The sequence below is a fragment of the Clarias gariepinus genome, chromosome 16 (genome assembly GCF_024256425.1).
Source record: "Clarias gariepinus isolate MV-2021 ecotype Netherlands chromosome 16, CGAR_prim_01v2, whole genome shotgun sequence".
NCBI lineage: Eukaryota > Metazoa > Chordata > Actinopteri > Siluriformes > Clariidae > Clarias > Clarias gariepinus.
Genome location: NC_071115.1, coordinates 10,385,080 through 10,409,709, shown reverse-complemented (window position 1 = coordinate 10,409,709; position 24,630 = coordinate 10,385,080). Strand labels below are relative to the sequence as shown.

General features: G+C 37.4%; 1 protein-coding gene across 1 annotated transcript; it reads left to right on the top strand.

Moving 5' to 3' along the window:
* Positions 1-297: 297 nt before the first annotated feature.
* On the top strand, positions 298-6,582 carry phb (prohibitin). The gene is made up of 7 exons (XM_053514134.1): positions 298-369; positions 1,756-1,860; positions 3,713-3,874; positions 4,650-4,792; positions 4,874-4,990; positions 5,093-5,188; positions 5,716-6,582. The coding sequence occupies exons 2-7, from the start codon at positions 1,776-1,778 to the stop codon at positions 5,926-5,928; spliced, it is 816 nt and encodes a 271-aa protein (XP_053370109.1). The 5' UTR covers positions 298-369; positions 1,756-1,775; the 3' UTR covers positions 5,929-6,582.
* The last annotated feature ends 18,048 nt before the right edge of the window (positions 6,583-24,630 follow it).

Here is a 24,630-nt window from a genome sequence, read left to right as displayed (position 1 = left end):
CCTTATTGACCAGAAGATGCCACTAGCGTGCACTTTGCTGACTAACTCAGTGTAATCCCGTTACTATTCTTTTTCCAATCAGTTAAAAAAATAAATTATAGTTTTTCTATCACAGTGTGTAAAATATCCTTTTGTTTCTCCGAAATGCTTTAAATTGGATTAACCCTGTAACTACGCTATGTAGAAAAATACACTAGCCGAGGCGTTCAAGTGAACCAATAATGTCTCGCTATACTCATGCGTCTAGCTGCGCTGCGACCAATCAGAATAGTTGGTATTTAGCTGTTTGGCGCATGCGTACAATGCACGCACGTTCATGTGGTTCCTACGTCGCTCCAGTGGAGGTCACAGCGAACCGTCAGCCGCTCGGTGAGTTCTCACGTTGCGCTAGAACAAACAGCTTTTTGTCTTATATAACATTATAAAAAGTATGTTCTTTTATAGCATGTTAGATATAATAATAATACAAATAGGGTCTGCTGTTAGGAATAAACAGATTGGGATTGTATGTTCTAAAACGGTGCATGTGTAAGGTTAGCTAAATTGGGCTAGTTACATGTCAGGCAGGCTAGCTTGCGTCAGATGGCTCAAACAAACTGCAACTGAGAATCATTATTAAATCTAATTAGAAAAATTGCATACTCTTATTAGTGTGCAGCTTTAGTCTGTTTTCGAATTAAAATAATATATGCCTCGGTTTTAGTAGAATTGACTTTTTATTGGTACTCACGTTTTATTACCCAAACCCATGGTTCATTTGCATATAAGTTGACAGAATTTGATCAGATGGGTGGTTAGATACACTATATTTCCAAAAGTATTCTTTATATGAACTTGAGTAACATCCAATTTTTAATCCATAGGGTTTAATATAATGTTGACTCACTCTCTACCTCTATAACAGCTTCAACTCTTCTATGAAGGCTTTCCACAAGATTTGTGTGTGTTCATGGAAATGTTTGTCCATTCTTCCAAAAAAAGTGCATTTGTGAGGTCAGACACTGATGTTGAACGAGAAGGCCTGTCTCGCAGGCTCCACTCTAATTCATCCCAAAGGTGTTTTATCAGGTTGAGGTCAGGACTCTGCAGGCCAGTCAAGTTCTTCCCCACCAAACTCGCTCATCCATGTCTCTATGGTCCCTGCTTTGTGCACTGATTCAGAATTATGTTGGAACTGATGTCGTGATCTTTCTCAGGAGCTGGGCTTGGCCCCTTACTTCCAGTGGAAGAAACTCTTAGTGCTTCAGCATACCAGGACATCTTTTAACAATTTCATGCCCCCAACTTTGTGGGAACAGTTTGGGGACGGCCCCTTCCTGTTCTGACCTCAACCCGATAATACACCTTGGGAACAATTAGAGCGGACATCGTGAGCCAGGCCTTTTCATCCAGTGTCAGTGTCTGACATCACAAATCTGCTTCTTAAAGAATGGTCAGAAATTCTTATTAACACACTCCTAAACCTTGTGGAAAACCTTCCCAGAAAAGTTGAGGCTGTTATTTCTGCAGGGGTGGGCCAACATCGTATTAATAAACCCTATGGACTAAGAATTGAATGTTAATCAAGTTCATATGCAAGTTTGAAGGCAGAGAAGCGAATACTTTTGGCAAAATAATATAAATAGATAAACAGAATTCATGCTCCTTTCAGTCTCATTACTGTATAGAAATATTGTGTGTTGTGTCCCATTTTGAACTGATGTGTGGGGGTAAAATAAAAGCTTGTCTCTTTTTGCTTTTTTTGTTTTTTTACAGAACCCTGAGTCTCTGTTGCCATGGCAAAGCTGTTCGAGTCCATTGGAAAGTTGGGATTGGCCTTGGCCATCGGAGGAGGCGTGGTTAACTCTGCCCTATACAATGGTGAGAAGGTTGAGCGAGTTAAATAATTATAATTTATTATAATAACCCTACAGAGACTAGACCTTGACCAATACTATATCATAACATTGCCTCCAGAGGCTTATACATTAGGCACTATGCATGATTCTTACCCTGATACACCTGACTTAAATAAAACATTTTATTGATGTATTTATTTTTATTATTTTTTACTAATGTGTCACCCATCTAATTAATTATTGTTTAGGACTGACTGAACACACAAATCCTATATTTTTTTTAGTTCGGATGTGAGTTGTACTTTGATGTTTGGTTCTATCTCTGACATAAATGTACATCTCAGATAAATATATGTCTGATACACTTCCAGTCAAAAACTTTGGACACACTTTCTAATTCCATGATTTATATTTATTTCTACATTGTGTAAAAACATGCAATGATTCCCTTTAAACAGTTGATATTGAGATGTGTTTGCTGCTTATACCCTGTAAAGCCTGTAGAGCCAATTTCATTATAATGCTTGATGGGGAATTCAAGACGTAAATAGTTATTCACAGTTTTAAAATTGAAAGTATACAACAAAATTTGTAAAAAAAAAAAAATAAATAAAAAAAAAAAAAATTAAGCTACCAATACATTTTAAATACTTTGACTTTTTGTGACTCTATGAAGATATCTTTCAGAGGAAACTTTGCTTTAACCTTTCCATTAAACTATAATTTTATTAGCGGTAAATGTACAAGGCATGTTTTAAGATTCATAGCTAAGTTTTACGTGTGTGCGTATATGTGTATATATAAATTTCTCAATCTGGTTTTCCTGAAAACACAATAAACACAAATATAGGTGCCGTATTATACAGTAGCTGCTGATTTAGTGTAACTAGGCCACAGAAAGCTGACTACGAAGTGTCTGGCAGAGTTTCAGAATATTTTTTTTTTTTATCTGCTACAACACTCCACCAATGGAGGAAGGCGTAGGCAGACACCAAATTCACATGAAGGCTATGAACACAGTTGTGGCGAAAAACAAAACATCCCAACGGACAGAAATAATATCCGTAAAGGCCTGTCTGAAAACTGTTTGTGGTGCCTTTTTGTGCACAAGCCCAGACCACTCTGATAGATGTAAGCAAAAATAGTTGAAATTTATAAGTGCACGATTATATACTAGATGTACCCATGACTTTAGTCTTTTTGTGGATTTTAATTGCACACTCATAAGCATGATTTAAAGAATGTACAACGTCATTTGTTGGATTTAGGAATTCACTTAAATTTTTACTTGTTACTGTAAAGTGTGTGGAATGAACGTGCAAGATTGCGTTTATTAAGTAGATTTCAACTGCACACTCATAAGTGCATATAGTGAAGTGCTGTAGATGAAGTAGATGTGGCTTTAGGAGAAGACAAACTTAAGTCGACTAAGGTAAGCTAGGTCGACCGGTGTTTAGCTGTTTAACTTTAAATACTTTGCGTAAAACTTTTTTTTTTTTGCTCATTTTCAGCCAGTTCTAATTCGCCAGTTGACTTTAATGAAAGCATTTCATAACATTTTGTTGTGTTGGCTAACATTTCTTCACTAAATACTATTCCTCCATATGAAATTGTAACATTGAAACATGGATGTTAGACAGAGATACAGAATAAGAAGTTTCCTATTGTAACTTTTATTGTTACTGTTTACACACTACATACCAAACCTTGCGATCGCACTTATGACTTGGTAAATATTACAATATTTTAAAGGGTGCTGATTTATAATGATTCAGCTTTACTTAGATCGCACTGCAACTTCTTGATAAGTTGATCATTTTAAATATTAGAATTCTGTTGTTATAAGGTATATTTCTTCTCTATCTGTTCTGCAGTCGATGCTGGCCACCGGGCAGTCATCTTCGACCGCTTTAGAGGAGTTCAGGATGTCGTGGTTGGAGAGGGAACACACTTCCTGATTCCTTGGGTACAGAAACCCATCATCTTTGACTGCAGGTCCCGACCCCGCAACGTTCCTGTCATCACTGGTAGCAAAGGTAAGTTCCATCCGAAAGAAGACTGACGATCATCTTAATATGAGATGTTCATGATCATGTCATTCCAGTAAAAATAATAATTTATTTTATTTATTTAGTATTATCTTTTAATTAATTTTCATTGTGTAGTATTGAGGATTTGTTTTAAGACAGCTTAGTGATCTGCAAAATGGTGTAATCATGAATGTACATGAACATAGGGCTGTAGCTATCGAATATTTCAGTAATCGAGTATTCTAACAAAAATTTAATCAAGTAATCAGATAGTGTACTTTTGCTTAATTAAACAGCAGTGTAAAGAGAAACAAATTAATTGGTTTTCTTTTTAGAAAAATCAACGTTTTTTTTTTTTTATGCATACAGCATTTTATTAAAAATAAACATTGTCATTATACACAACACAAGGCCAATACAGAACGCTGCCTCAAATCAATACACAGCTAACTGTTTGCGTCTCCTTCCGCTTTGTGGGTGACGTAAGCGCTTCTCCTTCGTTGGTGTTTACTGGGGGCTTGCATCCAGAAGCGCGCTGTGTCATGCCAAACAAATAATTGCGAAAAACATAACGCAAGCTTTTAAAATTAATTAAAATAAGCTTTGCGGCAGAAGATTTTGCTTCAATAATTTTTTGTAATCGAATTACCTGAGTCACTCGAGGAATCGCTTCAGCCCTACATGAACAACATAAATTGCTCTATACGATAAGTGTTTCCTGTGTCTATAATTCTGTTTTAAACCTAACAAACTGTATTATATCTCCCATTCTGTTTGTCAGATCTGCAGAATGTGAACATCACTTTGAGAATATTGTTCAGGCCTGTAGCAGGTCAACTACCCAGGATCTTCACCAGCATCGGTGAAGACTATGATGAAAGAGTGCTTCCTTCCATCACCACTGAAGTGCTAAAGGCTGTTGTGGTGAGTAGCATTACATGTATAGAAAAATCTTTAGTCTTTAAATATAATTTGTATAATTAACCTATTGTTGTGCATTTCTAGGCCAGGTTCGATGCTGGAGAACTGATCACTCAGAGAGAACTCGTGTCCAGGCAGGTCAGTGAAGATCTGACCGAGAGAGCGTCCACCTTCGGGCTCATCCTTGATGACGTATCGCTGGTAAACTCCTCTTCCCTCTGCCTTTGTTTCAACAATTCTCTTTCTATGTTAAAGATGTTTCATGTTCTCGATAGGTCATAACTTTTACATTAATCTCTCTAGACGCATCTAACCTTCGGAAAAGAGTTCACAGAGGCTGTCGAGATGAAGCAGGTGGCCCAACAGGAAGCCGAAAGAGCAAGGTTCATTGTAGAGAAAGTAAGTGAAAGAGTAAAACATGTTCCATAAGAGGTGCAAGAGCGAGTATTAGTTTCATTTTTCACCAACTTGAGAGACAACTGTTAAAGTAACAACAGAAAAGAGCAGCTGCTTTTTTTTTGTCCTGCAAAAAATTTCACAAGCTAAGGCTTGAGTATTTTTTTTTTTAGCATCAAAATTAGTTAAGACTCATTATTAATCTAATTAAAAGAGATCCTTTTTTGTTTCTATGTGAAGAACGTTGCACATGGTAGCCTGATTATTATTGGATCTTTTTTCAAGTCTCCCCTATACATGTTTTAAAACTAAACACCCTAAACCACCCTAATTTGCATTTTACACTGCAAATTTTTTAGTACAATGAATATCCTGCCTAAAATAATAATTATTATTATTATAATCTGCTAAATAATGATTGTAACTAGTTTTTGGTGATGAGCTCAGACTTTAACAGAAATAAAACAGCTTGTAATGTGACTATAATCCGTATATAATTTGCGAAATAATAAATTTCTGTGTGTGTGTAGGCAGAGCAGCAGAAGCAGGCAGCCATTATCTCTGCAGAAGGTGATTCCCAGGCTGCGCTGCTTATCGCCAACTCTCTGGCCGTGGCAGGAGACGGTCTGGTGGAGCTAAGAAAGCTGGAGGCAGCCGAGGACATCGCCTTCCAACTCAGCCGCTCACGCAACGTCACCTACCTGCCCTCGGGTCAGGGCACACTGCTGCAACTGCCCCAGTGAGGATCATTCACGAAAACAAACACGAACCCACACACTTCATTCAGTGCACTTCCCCTTCTAGGATAACGTGATGAAGTCATGGAAGGGGGGAGGAGTGGCTGAAGAGCCTACCCGTGATGTATTTAAAGATGGCCGGCTCTTCCCTCTGTGTTATTGGTCCCTCTTTCTCTTTCTCTCACCCTCTCTCACTCTCTGTTGCTGAAGTTATGGACTGGAGATGTTCCACCAGTGAAATGGAGTCAGAGATTGGATCGGGAACACCGCATCTCTATAGTGTGTGTGTTTGTGTTTATGAAATATAACGTTATGTTAAATATGTATTAATAGATTAAAGAGTCTGATTGATTGAGACAAAAAAAAAATCTCCCTAAAACAGCACTGGAGTGTTTAGACAAAAGTCAAATGCAGTTAATAGTGTGCGAATTCTGTTCATGTGTTAGTCTCACTCTCTGTTCCTGTTAGCCTTACTGTTTTTTTTTTTTTGTTTGTTTAGTTTTTTTTTGTTTTTTGGTGTTATTTTCTAACTGTGTGGCAGAAAGCACAAGTGTGCATTCCCAGAAGTCACAAATCGGTAGAATAAAGTCATTTCTACTGAAATGTAATTATGCTGTTTGAATCTGAATAAATTACAAACAAACATTGGTACCCTTATAATGGAGGAATTCTTTGTCTGAACACACATTAGGTAATATTTGTTTAAGATTTAATTGCATGGATGTAGCTAATTCTGTGTCAGTTTGGTGGAAAAGCAATAAGGAAAACCAGTATTTTTAAGTGCAAAGATAAACTAGATGAGCTTACCTTTTTTTTAAAAAAACAACCAGGCATCTTGTGTGAGTAGCTAAGGTACTTGCTCTTTTCATTTTATTTTTAATGAAAGCTATTTAATTCCAAAAGCTAAATGGTTGAATGATGTATCCCAAAGTTTCAATCACAAAACAGCAAATACGTGCAACAGTTATGCTGCTTTTAAAATATCAATTTTACGATAAGTGCTTTCCAGAGTATTCAGTCGTTCTTTTTCTGTACGCATCTATTTATTCTACTCAGGGTTGAGGTGCTTACAATTAATGACAATCAATTAGTAAGTTACCCATCTAGAGCATGATTTTAAGAGGAGGAGAAAACAGAGTGTGGCCTAAGTTCAGGATCAAAGCTGGGTGTTATAAAATCGTAGTAATCCAGAAAATGTGGGCTAGCTAAGGCTTCCTTAAACTGTAACATGACGACACAAAGTTAACTGTTTGCTATCAAACTGAAAGTTTACTTAAATATTGTCAGGTCTATAAATATTTAGTGGAAATATTGATATTTTTGCTGTCTACCAGAGTATATTAGAGTTGGAATGGTTATTTCCAGCTCCAGATTATAAGCCTAAATTTGTATGTATTTAAATCTATATTTGGATAAATTGGATAAAGACATAAAAATGATCCTTTGCCTGAGGCCTGAAACTGTACTCCGGTCAAGTCTTCTGTTGATTATCGATTTTGACAGAGGTACACCTGTCTCCTGGAGAACTGTTGCTTAGGGGTTTTCCCTTACCATGAACTGATTTCTTCCTTCAGTTTTTTTTTCCAAGGTACCAAACTTTCACACGTTATTTTATCACCACTCTGATAGGGATGGGTTTCATTTTTCAGCTTATTGATGGATTGCTTCCTTGTTGAAGTAGAATATTTCGTTATTACAGATAACAGTACACTTGAATTTAGCAGTGGACATTTACATGCTTTTTTTTTTTTATTGAAAAGATGCAGGAGAAACAGGGCGATTACATAATCTGCTGTAATTCCCACACTGTTTACTAGATTTTTATGGAAACACTTTAAATTTGAACTAAATGTCTGCGCTTCAAGCTTATGTTGAAGGTGTCCGAATACTTATGGACATAACTAGCTAGTGTTTATTTGACCAATTATATATTAATTTAGCCACGTGGTCTGTTCCTGTCAATAAAGTTTGTGTGGTATGTACTGTATTCACCTCACTTAAACTTCATCACTGACGGCTTTTCCCCCCACAAACATTGGGTTTTAGAAAGTTTAGCAACATAATTCTCCTCCTTAAATGAATTCCTTTTTACTTCCTAATATATATCAGGCTTAATATTTACTTCTTCCTATTTTAAAACAAAGTCTATATGTTAAAACAACCTGCCAAATTTACTGAGCCAAACTGTAAGCTTCTATAAACAAAACTAAGCTAGCGGCTACCATTGACGCTACGCTATACAGCGGACGCCATTTTAACCCACTTAACCTTACTATAAGAAAAAGCCTTCTTGCCCAATGCACCACGTTAGGGTATTTTATTGATTTCCACATGAAATAAGGTGGTTATAAGGAAAGTTGTTCATCCATGTAATGTGGCACTTCAACTCATTTTGTTTTTACCTGAGTTTTTATTGAACATTTTCATCTACATCCACTAGATGGCCTAAGCATCCATCTGTTCTACAATGGTAGTCTGTCCAAAAAAATTGTCTTACAATGTCAAGAAAGTCTCTTTCTTAACATTTTGCATGTTATTGAAGTTATAATCAGCATGTTTCCATGCTTATATATTCATCTATCATGTATTTTGGTGAAACCAACTAATTTTGGTGTAATTATTAGGCAGCAATTGAACCTTTTTTCCTCAATTTGATGTCCTGGAAGCATAAAAAAATGGGCGAGCATAAGGATTTCAATCACACTGACAAGGAAGGACCCTATATATAGTCTCTTGTTGTTGGTCTGCAGTCGTCAGGACATAATAGAAGTGATCCAAGGAAGGAATACAATATTATTCGGGTGGTCATAATGTTATGGCTGATCAGTGTATATGTGACAAATAAAGATTGAACTTGGTCAAAAACTTTAAGCAAATTTTAAAGCATAATTTAATTAAGTGAGCTGGCAGAAAATAATGGCAGTGTGTTCAGGATGTAACGGTAACTTTTTTTTTGTTTCTTTTTGGTATTGCAATATTTCTCATGATACTTATTTTCAGGGTTTGTGTTTTACATATAATTTTTGTGTGTGTGTTTTCATAAAGTAAACTTCGGATTAATTGGCATACTTTTAACCCTAGATGACTGCACTGTGGTGTAGTGGTTAGCACACTCGCCTTGCATCTCCAGGGTATATGTTCCATTCCCACATTGGGGTCTGTGTGCGAGTTTGTATGTTCTCCCCATGCTTGTGTTGTATGCATCTTGGTCTTCATGAATACAGCAGCAGTTCTTAGTAGGGCTGCACAATTTGTTTTAAAAAAAATTACATTGTGATTACTTTGACACGTATTGCGATTGTGCAATTTTGTATTCAAACAAATTTATCTAGGCTGAAAGTGAATAATGGCACAAATGATCTCATTAGGATGTTTGCCAATATTGATTAATCACCTCAGAAGTATTTATAAAATAAACAAATACCTAAATTATACACAAACTCTTAAACATAAATTCCTTACTATGCATATGTTAACTTTAAGAATTTGCAGCCTTTTCGTATTAAACAATTGCACAGGTCCATATTACAATTGTGCAGCACTAGTTCTTAAGAACAAGTTTACAGTTTACAGGTAAGTTTATCCACTTAGATTCTAGAAGCTAAACCTATACTGAACCTATGCTATCCTTGAAAAGCAATATATTGTTCTGTAATGCTTTTCACTTTATTTTAAGAATATGATGTCAAAAATAATAAAAAATGATGAGTTTTTTTGTAAAATGTATGATTTCTTGTAGAGCTTTGATCCGCCTTCAGACAGAGCATTCAGAATACCGTTACAGCAAGAAGCAAATTAAAATCTGGTGTCATCACATTACAGTCCTCGGTGTTCTATGCATCACATTATCATGGCTCAAAATTTGACACCCACATGCCATCCCAGTCCCCTTTTTCTTTCACAGGGATCTAAAGTACTGTTTCATCAGACAGGTGTCTCTTTGCATAAGTAGTAACTTAAATCACAATTTGTTCTTGTCTTCTTTGTTACCAAATAGACCAACAAAAAAAAGATTATTAAATTTACATCATGTCAACATAATTTGTTCATTTTGTGCCTTCATTTTCAGTTCACTTTGCTTGCTTTCATTGACAATATAATGCTAGAAATTGTAGGCTAAACCTATGCAAGGCATTACATAACCAAAACAGGACTACAATCAAGAACACTTTTCCTACCTTATTCACATCATCATTGTGCCACCAGGACAGCTCTGGCACCTCAGGGCATGACTCCACAAGACCTGTGGGGATGTGATGTTGTGTCTGGCACGAGGACGTTGCTAGCAGATCCTTTGGGTGCTGTGGGTTGCAGAGTGGGGCTGTATACAGCTTATATACAGTATATTTATATTGTAGTCAGCCAAAAATGTATACAAACTTCAGGAAAATAAAAATATGATGTATATTATATTCATATAATATTAATAATATTATCATATTATTATCATCGTAATATTATCATATACACAGTATATCAGTATATAACTTAAAGCAGTAAATATAGTGTGTGTATATACTGAGTCAGCCAAAAAGAAAAACGTGTAAAAATATTTTAAAACTAAATGTATTGCTTTAAAATTAACATATTATAATATATAACATATTATAATATACAGTATATATACTGTATATATATATATATATATATATATATATATATATATATATACACACACACACACACACACAATAAAAACAAATAAACAGTGGTGCACAAACTCTGTAATACTTTATTATTAAAGTATAACAGAAACCCCTTTTTCATATATATTCCATAGCCTATGAAATAGTTTTGCATTCTTACCGCGTACAAAATGCCGCATTTTTTATCACAGAAAAAACAAGAGCATATTATGACATTTTAAAATAAATATTTCATCTGTCACCTGAAATAGCTCTATTAATGTTCTTAAAGCATCTGCACATTTAAATTATTTTTAAGCAATAAATAAAGGCTTTCCTCCTGAAACATACTAAGTTTCATCTAGCATCTATTACCGCTTTATTTTGCATACAGGATCACAGGGGGCCTGGAACCTATCCCAGGAGACATAGGCCAATCCATTAGTAGGGCACACACACATACCCACAATCACACGCTCCATGGGCAATTTGGGAACACCAATTAACCTAATCTGCATATCTTTGGACTGTGGGAGGGAGTACCCGGAGGAAACCAACTGAGCACAGGGAGAACATGCAAACTCCATGCACACAGACCCTAAGGCGGGAATCGAACCCGCACCCTGAAGTGCACCAAGGTTATGGAAATTAATTTCACTTTTTTTGTGAGGTTCAAAAAGTTTTCTGGAATTTTAACGCATATTTAGTGTGTTCATCATTGGAAAAATCATGAAAGGCCATGAAACGTAATGCATGGACAGACCTCAGACCTCAATAGTCTGGCACTGAAGACGAGCACGAGCCTGAGGTCGGACAGCCACGTAGCGAGAGCTCTACAGGAAATCCCGCTCTTGCCAGGTAGACGCTGGAGGGCGGTAGTTACAGAAGAACCACGCATTACATGTCAAAAGCTGCAATAAAGAAAACAAACAAATAAAAGTAAGAATAAAATATGCACGTGCATCATAACGCCGGGATGATTTTTTTATTACTTTTTTTTTCAATCCATACCGACTTCTCAGACGATTTTCGAGCCTCGCGATCTGCGACTCCCGAGTGCTCGCGCTGACATAGAGGGGGCGCTCGTGCTCCGGGTGAGTAGTCCAAGCGGAGACCGGAGCTCGCGCACAACTTCTATCTATGTTTGCAGTTATTAACAAAAAATATATATATATTAAATAATAAATAAATAAATAATAATAACAACAATAATAATGCCGACACTCGTTTATCTACCGCGGAACTGGACGAGGAGCTGCCGAGGTATGACGCTGTCACAACCCCAACACTGCTCCTTTTTTTTTTTTTTTTGAGTTGTCACAATCTGTATGTGTATTTTCCTATTAAGATTTTTCTCTTTTGCAGAATGACTGTAAAACGTTGTTCGTTTTCACGCGAAAGCTTTGTTTGCAAACAAAATCATGCAAAGCAAACGTGCGGGTTGTGTTTTTGCGTTGCGTTGCAGGCGTGCAGCCGAGCATGGGGACGTTAGCAAAATGTTAAGTGTATGTGCAAAAAAAAAAAAAAAAAAGGAGGAAAAATCTCAGGAGCAACGTGTTGTGTATAAATCTGGGCGGGTTTTTTTGTGTGTTTTAAAAAAAAACAAGTCAAAGTAGTGAGGGCATGGCATTAGGATTGGGGTTTTTCAGGTTATGTAATTTGCTGTTGAAAATGCTGGAACGAGGGATAAAAACAATAAAGTGTAAGATGCATATGCACACTGTGTAAGGTCTGGTATTTGTTTAGCTAGCTAGCTAGTTGCTACGCACAGAGAGAGAGAGAGAGTTCCATAGCAGCTGTGTGTGTGTGCTTGCTAGCTGACTAGCGCTGCTCGGGTTAGCCCCGAAACGGCCTGCTCTCTCTCGTTTTGACCAACCGAGCTTTCCTTTTCCTTAACCCTTTCTTTGCGCTCTTTTCCTCCAAGTTGTTCATTGTCTACCGGCTTTGTCTAGGTGTTGTTGCTAGCTTCAGGTTATCCGACAGTGGCCGTTCTGCTGGACACAAGGCCTTTTACAAACACGAGTTGTTGTTGTTGTTTTTCATGGTTTGTTTGTGTTTGTTTTTTCGTTAAACACAACGAAAGCTAAACGGACTTTGGATCAAGCTTGAGAAATGTCCACTTCCCAGCTTTCTAGACGATAAGGCCTGGGTTAAATGTATCGTTTAGGTTACTAAAATTGTTTGTATTAGCCAAATAACTGTAAAATACAGTGTGTGTATCCAGGGCCTTCAGTGTAACGTTACATCCTGAACACACTGCCATTATTTCCTGCCAGCTCACTTAATTTAAATCATGCTTTTAAATTTGCTTAAAGTTTTTGACCAAGTTCAATCTTTATTTGTCACATATACACCGATCAGCCATAACATTATGACCACCCAAATAATATTGTGTAGGTTTCCTCCCTGTGCCGCCATAACAGTCCTGACACCTTTCTGTCACAACCAACATTAACCTTTTCATTAATTTGATTTACACTAGCGCTTCTATTAGATCAGAATATTCAGGCCAGCCTTCGCTCCCCATGTGCATCAGTAAGACTTGGCCACCCATGACCCCGTCGTCACCAGTTAACCAGATTTCCTTCCTTGGATCACTTCTATTATGTCCTGACGACTGCAGACCAACAACAAGAGACTATATATAGGGTCCTTCCTTGTCAGTGTGATTGAAATCCTTATGCTCACCCATTTTTTATGCTTCCAGGACATCAAATTGAAGACAAAAAGGTTCAATTGCTGCCTAATATACCCAATGTTCTTTGGCTGCAGTGGTCAGGATTTTCCAAAAGTGATCCAAAGAAGGAAAACCTATAAACTGGTGGAAGGGTCATGAGTGGGCAAGGCTCATTAATGCACATAGGGATTGAAGACTGGTCCGTGTAGTCCAATCTAATAGAAGCGCTAGTGTGGATTGAATTGCTGAAAAGGTTAATGCTGATTCCAATAGAAAGGTGTCAGGACCCACAGTGCATTTAGTGGCAAAAGAGGGGACCTACTCGATATTATTAGGCAGCTGTTCAATATTGTTCAAGAGCCCAACTATAGCAACCTGGTGGAGCTGGGGCTTGAATCACCAATCTTCCAGTCGGTACCTCAGTGCTCTTACCCTCTAAACTACCAATGCTCATGACATGACATGAAGTATTCATTTGGTTATTAAATAAACCATTTATCCAGTTGAGTTTCTTCCCATAACAGTGCTGCATGAGGTGTAAATAATCCAGCTTGGCTAAAATAATTAACCAACCATACTTGTTCTTGATACTAATAAATTACCAGCAAGGTGAAATGTAATATTATTGAAACTATAGCAAATACAAGCCGTCATTCCTTCCTTCTTTCTTTCTTTCTCTGTCTCTCTTCTTTTTTTAGAATTAGACAAAAATCATTGCATCAAAACTGAGAAACTTAAAGTTGTAAATTGAAAAAAGTAAAAGAAAACATATATCGTTGACACAATAGGCTTCTTCCTTAAATAATTTTTTTGTGTATTTTTTAAATAAATTTATTAGTAGTCTATTATTTTATTGAACATTCCTGTCACAAGAAGTTACTATTGAAATCTTAAAACAAGCATGGTCATATGTAAAAAAACAAAAGTTTTGGTATAAACAGTTGTGAGTAAAAATGGTTGGCCATTTGTAATTTGTCAGTTGAACGGTGTCTTCCTGTGAAAGTAGGAGGTTTGTTCTCACGTTCAGTGACAAGATATAACAGACATTACAGAACGTGAAGAACGGAGACGAAGGCATCAAGGAGTGTCCGTATGAGTCAGAACTGCAAGCGTCGTCGAAAAATCACTGATCGGCTTTTGCTCAACATTTTCACACCTGCGATCTGAGTACAGATATTAATCACTGTGAAATCTTACAAATTTTCAAGTCAGGAGACGTTTAGCGGCAGCGCGTGTTAATAGATAACAGATATATCACGAAAAGAATTTGATGTAAATACTGCACACTGTTGTAACCCGAATTGGCAGACAGCAACAGTCATTCGAGCATGTTTTCACTTTCTGTTTGATCAGCTCCACACCTGGCCTGATTTAACTAAAATTTACATTTCTGCCATTTCGCAAACGCTTTGTATAACTTCAGGATGTTTTATAGTTTCAATCAAATCCTCATGCTAGTAAAATGAGTCAAGGTGTATTAAGCTAAATCCTGTTAGAGAGGAGTGCAAAAAGGTGTTAGGAGAACAAAGTACCTCTAATGAACTTTGAGGTAAATGTATGGACAGAGAAGGAATTAAATTCTTTCTTGCCTATTCTCTCTCTCTTATTCTTTTAGTGTTTGGCTTTTGATGAAAACTTGGCACAGTCTCTTGGCCACCTCTACAATGTAGACTAAATAGTAATCCGTCTGAGTTCAGTAAGAACATAAAATCGTAAAAGGTTCTTATTTTATCGCATCCTGTAATAGCATTACATAATAGATCATTTGACTCCCACTATCTTCTTAGATGGGATAGCTCAAGAGTATAATATTGCACTTTTCAGATTTTTTTTTATTTATTAAAAAGCAAACCAAAATAACATTAATTTAAAACTTAGCATTTTAGCTCTGTAGAATAATATCTGCTCATAATGTGAGTGAGTAATAACTATACAGAGAGTTTGATGGTTCGGTAATTTACCACATCAGAAGGAAATTTCAGACCTATTGATATTTGTGATTCGTTTGGTTTGGTTTTATGCTGTGTGCAGTTTGTTTTGCATGCTGCATGCAAAAAGTTTGCGTCGCGTGCACGTATGATTTGATGGCTCACTGAATGGTTTGATGAGGATGAAAATGCAAATGTAAATCATATGATGTGTCCTTAATAACGAGCAGGTCTTGACTCTTTAAACATTTTTTGATCACCAAAACAACATTCACAGGTCGAAGTGACTCAAATCCAATTTTTTTTTATTACCCTAATGTTAGTGATAGATTTTTTTTTAGGGCTGACTGAACTCACAAATCAGATGTTTTTCATATCGGATGTGAGTTACTTTCGTCTATATACTATATATATGTGGACACTACCAATGAAAAGTTTGGACACGCCTTCTAATTCCGTGGTCTTTCCTCATTTATATTTTTTCTACATTGTAAAACAATGCTGAAGATGTCTAAAATATGCAAAAATCTCCTTTGCACAGTTGATATTGAGATGTGTCTGCTACTTCTGCTTTGTAAAGCCTTCATAACGGCTCTAATCTCTAATCCATAACAGCTGACCTTCGCAAAGTTTCATATTTCCCATAAGATTTTTACCAAAAATTACTTTTTGATCATACTGATCGTAGACCAATTAGTTTTTTTTCATAGGAATACATGCAAGTAGAATAAATTCGTTCTTCGTCACTTTGAACGGTATTTAACTTTGAAATATTAAAAAAATAATACAGCACTGAGTATAAATATAAACTGTACAGGAGAGAGCGCACACTTCATTTTTACGTGCACTGTTGACGCACCTTACTCGGTAAGGTGAAAAAGGTTAGTGTTAGTGTTCCATAATAACACTGGGTAATTCTCCGTCAGTGGTCTGCACTTTTTTTTGTTTTCTTTGGCCTCTGGTTCGTACGTGGCAGCCAGTTTCACTAAACCTCCGTCCAGAGAGAGTAGTTTCTTTCGCACTGCATACTTGCGCAACTGTCCTGCACAAAAAAAGACACCGCGTTATCGTTCATAAGGTCAAACACTTGTTCGGATGATACTTCTCTAAGTTATTTTATCATAGGCATGACCACGGACTGTGCAAAACTGGCGCTGGGTTAGGGTAGCTGATAGCTGCGGCTTGGGATGGTGGTTTCTTGGGTTGTGTTCCGAGGAGGAGTTTGTGAACAGAGACAAGTTTTAGGCTAATTTTTTTGGTCGTAAAGTGATTTGGTCCGGGGTATTCGTGACTCTAGGTTCCACTGTAATTATATTTTTGCATATAAAAAGACATGTAAATAAAGGAAAATATGAAATAAATAGACATTTAACTTCACTTAACCTTAATTTATGATTCCTCTTGGCACCGGCTGCTTTTTTTGCAGTCACATAATGTTATAATAAAGGTTTTTATAAAGCTGCCAATCATTTTTATATGCCGCTGTATACGGTTTCCATATGATGTATTGCCCCATCAGTTGTTTTGGTTCTGCGTTTTTACTCTTGCAAGACTCTCTCTCCAAATTTTGAGGGGAGTCCCGGTGACGCAAGGAGGTCAGCTGACCATGTTTAAAGAGAAGCCGAGAGGACAACGCCCCATTGTTGTTCGTGCGCATACGACTGGTCACATTAAGACTGTGAATCCTTCCGTCTCTTTGCGGATACATCAAAATTGCATTACAGGACAGCATTTTTCCATCATTGTGGTCCTGGATTGCCTCAGTGTACATTTGATTTGAGACTATGCAGTACATTCGTTCACATATGCACCAAAATATTTTGTGTGTAGTTGTAGATAGATTTGTGCATTGCAGTGTCTGTTTTGTATAAAACACCTTTGGCTTTGGTATATTGAGAGGGTTTTTTTTGACCGGCTACTGGAAGTGCGCGTAATAGGAAGTACTCATGACCAGATGACCAACTGCTTTACAAAAAAAACATTTAATTGAGAGGGGTGTCCAAACGTTTGACTGGTCCTGTCCATTGTCACCCACCTTGAATGTAAATGGTCCGATCGGAATTCATCCGACTTTGCTTCTCTGCATATGGATAGAGCGGCGATGTCATCAGTCTGAACCGGCAGCACAGGGATTTCCTCCCAACAATAAAGGGCAGTGAAGAAAATAGTTACTGGAGTGGAAGTGAAATGACGCAATCGAATAAAAATCACTTGTAATAATGAATGTAAAGCATCATGATGTGCAAATCCAAGCACACCAAAAAAGAATCTAAATAAAAAATAGATCTAAATTTCTAATTTTATTTCAAGTTTCAGCAAACTGAATATAATATTATTAAACTTATTTCTAAACTAATATCACTAAAATTGCAAGCAAATGTTTCTTGTTCTGCTAGTTTATTTCTAGGAATTTATCTCTTGGCAGAAGCAGTAGAACAAAAAGTTTTGCTTGCAATTTAAGAGAACTTTAAGAAAGCATATATAAATGTAATTGTATTCAACATATTTTTACTTGCTCTCATTTTTTTGCAGTGTGCGGAATTGAACAGTGTGGGTTATAATTAGAGATGGGCCCAATCCGATATAATATCGGTATCGGGTCCGATATAGCCGTAAGTCCGTCATCGGATATCGGTCGGACAGGCCCGATCTATATATTCCAGTTCGCAGCTTGCACTCTACCTTAAACTCGACGCGATGCACCGCTTCTTATTCCATACCATGAACCTGCGGCAACTTCGATCTGAGCAAGCGAATAACATTAGCCGTTGTTGTGAACAAAATGTTGCTCGTTTGGAGATACTTTAGTTTGGAAATGCCGAAAAGCAAGACGGCTACTTGCAATGTGTGTAAAGCCAACGTGCCGAGGGGTGGAAGTACGGTTGCGTCGTACAATACAACTAATTTAATCAAGCACCTGCAGAGATTTCACGGGAAAGAGTACCAGGAGTTTATGCTAGCAAACAGGGAAGAAGACACCAGGCAGCAGACGCTTGTTGACGTTTTCCAAAAACGCAACAAATTTACAGCAGACAACCCAAAAGCGAAAGCAATAACAGAGAAGTTGCTCAACTTCATTATACTTGATGACCAACCGCTATCTGTAGTGGAAAATGTCGGATTTAGTAGCCTGTTGGAGCACTTAGAGCCCAGGTACAATCTGCCGTCTAGAAAATACGTTTCAGAAACTGCTATACAGCTGTTGCTGCTACCTTTTTGTAAAGTGTGACATAAATTCCTTTGAAATGCCTTTAAATTCAAAGTAGTTGTGTATATTTTTGCTCTTTTAACAAGTGCTTAATAGTTTATTTATTCTGTGATGTAACCTTACAAACAGCACAATTTCAACAAAAATAATGCTAATATTAAAGTAAAAAGATGTATTATATCGGAATCTGTATCGGTATCGACAGTCGTGAATCGGAATCGAATCGGAACTGGAAAATCGTGGATCGGCCCATCACTAGTTATAATGTAACTGAAAATATGTTTATGCTGTAAATATGCTGTAAAACATTTATACCTATAAATATGATTGTGTTGGAAAATTATTCTACTTGGTAAAGTGTTTCTTTATGCAGTCATTATCTCCAACTTGGCATTCATTCCTTGTAGAACTTACCAGTTTTTGAATGATCCATCCTAACACCAAATTAGCTACGATGGAGCCGGAGGTGCTAATAAATAGGTGAAAAAAATTAAAAGACCCATAATGTCACTTCGAATTAAACTCTTTTACCATGCACAAGTTCTTCTCATGTCATAAGGCCATGAGGTCTGCTGTTAATGTCGCGTTTTATCAAAACCACAAAACTTCGGGTTCTTGCAGAATGAACCATCTGCCACAGCTCAGGTTTCTGTTCTCGTGTGTACGCACCGAGACACACCATTACAGACCCTGCTGATGTTAGAAGCAGGTTTGCAGATTCAGAAGATTAATGTGCTACGTTCCTGCGCTACGATAAGCCTACATGTGGCCGTTTAAGTGCAGGGGTGGTTCTAGGGAACCTCAGTGACAGACGGTGATGTTGTAAGAGCCATGTATAATAATTTTGAAATCGCATTTACTTTTTTCAAACTGCACACTGTTGTGAAACACAACATAAGTAGGTTACAGAAGATGAAAGATGTCTCTCTGCTGAGACTTTGGAACAATTTCACAATCGCATTAACTGGCTAATAATAGCAAACGATTTGCTCATTATTGAGTGATCTGTTCACACCCTTTCATCAGTTTATCATTTCACCTGGATACTGTAGATCGGTATGAAAAATTGCTTTAAAAATTAAATCATATTTGTTTTTTCATCCCAGGACTTGACAATTTTCTAGAACAGAGGTACTGAATAAAAATATTTAAAAAGGCTCGCTCAATTAAATTTCTTCGAGCTGAGTTTTTGTGTTCGGATTCTGATCTCTTTATTTATATATATATATTTATATATTATTTATATATATATATATATATATATATATATATATATATATGCAGTCTCTCTGTAAGTCGATAAAAATGGACTCTTTAAAAAAAAAAATTTGCATTCCAATAAAATTTGTCAATTTTCAGTAACTATGCTAAACATGTGGATAATTTAAACTTTGGACTTGTATATTTCTTTGTATTTTTCAATCTTTAGTGAATCTTCATTTGCACGCTGCTGGACAGTAAATGAATATGGGAGGACTCTGGTTGCTCCATCATACTGCGCTCACAGTTCTGGTATTGTACACGCCCTAACCACAGACTGCTGTAAATATGTTTGCTCTTATGACCTTTGTTTTTTCTCATAATGGTGGTTTCGGGAAAAAAAAAGTGCTAGATTACTGGTATATTAATTATTGTTGTGTTTCACGAAAGCATCAGGGACTGGATGGAACAGTCACTCGTTCTGGGCCTGGACCATGGTCCGCCATTTAAAATGGTGCCTGTGGTGGGAGATTAACGATTTTTTCCTTTTTCCAAAGTGTTAAAAGTGGTATAGAATTAGAATTAAATTGAGGCGGAGATGGGCGAAATCAGCTTTCGTTTAAGTGGTTTACAAATTCTTATAAGCCATTTTAATAGGAACATTCATGCACCTGTAATAGGATTTTCGTGTTCAACTGTTTCTAGAACTTGTGGTTCTGGACATTTCATTTAATTTTGCACACTTTTACACATTTTCCATACATTATTGCCTATATTTTGTACAGCTATATATATCTATACATACTTAATGGTTCTTTTAAGCTTTTTGGGGGTCTTAACATGCTCAAAAACTCATGCAAATTGGCAGACAGGTTGGAATCTGGTGCGATTGGGATGCCTGAGAGTTGCATAGCCTGAGGCCCTCAGGGGCCCCCCACACAAGATTTTGCTGCATAGCTCATATACACTTGCACACGGAACTCGGTACACATTTGGAGCTCAAGGAATTGAGCCGAACAGCTTTCGCACTGCATGTCCTGGGCTCAACTTAACAGGAAGTCAGTTATTTTGGGTCGTTCGCAAAGACGGAACCTATGGATTTTGATATACTCCTCCTAAAAAAATTTACGATCGCCACCGAACGGGGCTGATGTGATCCAAAGACACTGAGGATGCAAAATTGTGAAGAAATTTTTGATATCTCAAAAGGGGTCAGCCCAATTGACAATGCCTTAAACTTACGCTGAAACGGTATTAATAACAAATTTAAAAATTTTCATTTCATACAAAAAAAAAGAAAAGAGAGAAAATTGAGTACTGCGAATAATTTGACTGCAGCTTGATATGAGTAGTCAGAAGAAATCTTCTGTCTGGTTTAAGATAACCAGACAGACGGTTTCCTCAAGTGATAATTGTTTTTACAAATCTAATGAGCAGAAAAGAAGCGTGTCAGGATGCACGTCTGACATTGAGGTGGATGAGCTACATTACAAGAGTAAAAGACCACATCAAGTTCTCCTGTCGGCAAAGTGAACACAAGTCAGAAGCTGCAGGTTACAGAGGTTTATTAAAACCTCTCGAGGACGGGGAAATAGTTGCTCGTTCTGGTGAATCTAAATTTCTGTAGAGGCTCTATGAATAACAGTGTGAACTGGAACTTGTATCAGTATTTTAGGCTGGTGGTGGTGGTGGTAGTGTAATGATTTGTGGAGTGCACCTTTAGGCCCATTAATACCAGTTGAGCATGATTTAAATGTAACAGCATATCTACATCTGTTTATAATGGCTACTTCTGGCATGATAAAGCACTAGTCATGTCAACCTTTTGGTGCCATGAACTTGACAAGTGAAGTAAAGGTCGTCCCTGTTCTGTTACCAGACATCAAAGAAACGTTTCCAAAAATCTTGACGGATTTCGTGTCACGAGAAATTGAGGCTGTTTTTAAAGTAAATCAGAGCAAATCAGGATCTGTAAGGTGTTCCTGAAATGTAGCCGTCGGCATGTTGTTGCGAATATCAAAAAAAAACAAATCGATTTTACTACATTTTACAGTGTAGCGCGCAAATAAACACATTGATATTACTGCTTGTGCACCCGTTGTGTGGTCTCACAGTGCATATGCCGTTTCTCAGAAAGTTGCAGAGAGGGCAGGAAGAAAGGTAGCAGAGTGTGTCTGTATATAGGTGTGGGTGTATGTGGGAGTGTGTACAGTGTTTTTGTTTTTCTCAACACCCATCGGTCTGATTTTGATGCTTATTTACGATGCCTTTGTTTGGATTAATGCCGAATTTTGCTGATGCATAACCATCGAAGCATGCTTTGCTTAAGATGCGTTTGCAGGTGGGCATGCAAAACATGCGCGCACATAAACACACACACTCACTCACACACACTCAAAGATGAGACTGTGACTCAGGAAGTAAAGCCTGAGACCGTTAAAGGTAGAGCGTGGTTACTCTAAGCTGTTTTTCTTCCTTTGCCATGTTGATCAACAATACTTGTTTACCGCCTTTCAGCATCCACGCGCTGGTCTACTGCCTTCTTACGGTCAGTGGGATCGCTGTATAAAGTCAACCGCGCCTTGTCGCGTGTTCTTTAAATGAGCGCGATGCACCGACAGTGTAATTTCTCATTAAATCATTCCTTGAAAACATACACATATCGACTTCTATGCACTCAGTTCCACAAGACGTATTCATATTGAAAGCTGTGGTTTTAGTGCGTTTGTGAATCACATAACTGCCAACTGAAGCTTCAGTATACTTACTATTACTATACTTACTATATACATTCAAGAATATTGGTTTCGATTTGTCTGCCGATTTCCTGGAGACGTGCATTCTCAGGGCCTAGCGGTGATGAACTGATGCAAGATTTAAAGGTGTCGTGAAATGCCCACATAATCTTAATCATAATCTTAAATTTGAGTGCTTGTACTTGTGCAAGCAGTATTATTAGTTGGATATTACAGACAACCTTCACATCTGATGATGACGTTTACGTTGAAAAGTTAGTCAATTTATTACACCAATCCAAGCCATAACAATGTGACCACCCATCTAATAATGAGTGGGTCCCACTTTTGCTGCATTAGACACCTGGATTCAACTTAACCTCTGAAGGTGTGCTGTGGTATCTGTCACCAAGCCCCATCTGACTTGTATGTCCGGCACAGTTGTCTACAGACCCTCGATTGGATGGAGATCAGGGGAATTTTGAGGTTAATTCAACACTTTAAACTCAGTTGTTCCTCAAACTATTCCTGAACCATTCTTGCCGTGTGGCAGGACGCGTTATCCAGCTGAAACTGGAGCTGAGACTGAGACTGCTGCCATCAAAGAATACTGTCTCCATGAGGAGGGGTACTTGCTCTGCAGCAGTGTTTAGGTTGGTGGTTCGTGTCAAAGTAACATCCACATGAATCCAAGGTTTTCCACACACACACTGAGTCAGACAAAAAAAATCTATGCACACTTCAGGAAAAGAAAAATTTGTATAAGTATTGTAATACAAAATTTATTGTTATGCGTTTTATATATATATATATATATATATATATATATATATATATATATATATATATAATGATAATATGGTAACAGTACAGTGGAACCTCAGATTACGAGCATAATTTGTTCCGGAAGTGGACTCGTATTCCAAAACACTTGTAAACCAAATAAAATTTTCCCATAAGGAATAATGGAAACTTTAACTATTCGTTCGACAGGCCAAAAAATTAATACATAAAAATAATGAATACAAAATATAAAGTAAAAATAAAACAAATTACCTTTCAAAAAAGTAAAAAATAAATCCCGGCAGATAAGTGTTTCCGTTTGTGCACGCAGGCACTGTGTGTGTGTGTGTGTGTGTGTGTGTGTGTGTGCGTGTGTGTGTGTGTGTGTGAGAGAGAGGCTAGATTAAGTGGAGATTCTTGCCTTCAGCCCCTCCTGTCTTCCCCTTCTCATCTTACACAGTAAAACTTTCTCCTCCCGTTTAAACACTCTCGTTCAATTAATAGAAATTAACAGCCCATTAATTCATGCTTGTGTAATGATGAGATGGACAAACTGGTCGATGCCCGTTCTTTTATTTGCTACATTGTCAGGTTAAAGTACAAACTTTTGGTCGGATCCTGCACTTTAATCCAACTAAAAAAACTACTGAAGAACAAAACTCAGGCTTTATACCCTAGCTTACATCTCGCATTCGCAATTACACACACCGGACTGCATTACCCACAATGCATCTCCCGCACTGGACTACAGTTCCGTAAACAGCTGTCATAAATCAACGTCTCTCTCCTGCTACACTGTTTTATCTGATCGCTAATGACACTCGTGTGAGCGCATACTAACAGAATCCCTGCTGTAAATTAAAACAAACAAACAAACCAGCACCTTACCTCTGAAAAGACTGCTACAGAGCAGAGTTTCTTCGGAGAGCAGTGTATGTGTCTCTCGCCTTAATTTCTGCGTGTGTTTGTGAAGGGGTTCACACACACACACACACACACACACACACACACAGCCAGCACAGTGTCAAATTACGCTCGCGTGCACACACACACACACACACGCACACACACACACTGCAATGAGGAAGAAAATAGATTTTTAACCTCTGTATTGAGAATTTCTTTTGCTTTACTCGCGAACACAAAATAAAATGTTTTACACACACACAGGGTCACAGTGTTATAGTAGACAGTACACGTGTGCACGGATGTTGGTTATACCAGTAAGAGACGAGCACTAAGACACAGCAGGGGAGACGATTCCGCAGCGCAAGAGAGAGAAAAACCGTTGGCTCAGTTGTGATCACGTGCGCATGCGTGATACATGCTACTAGGTACTCGTAAACCAAGACAATGTTCATTTTTCAAGTCAAAATTTATTAAAAATCTTTGCTCGTCTTGCAGGGCACTCGTAAACCGTGTTACTCGTAATCCGAGGTTCCACTTTATTAATATTATATTAATATTATATTAATTAATTATTATTATTATAAAATATATAATAATATATATCTTTTTTTTTATAATTCTCTCCTACCACACATGATGCAGC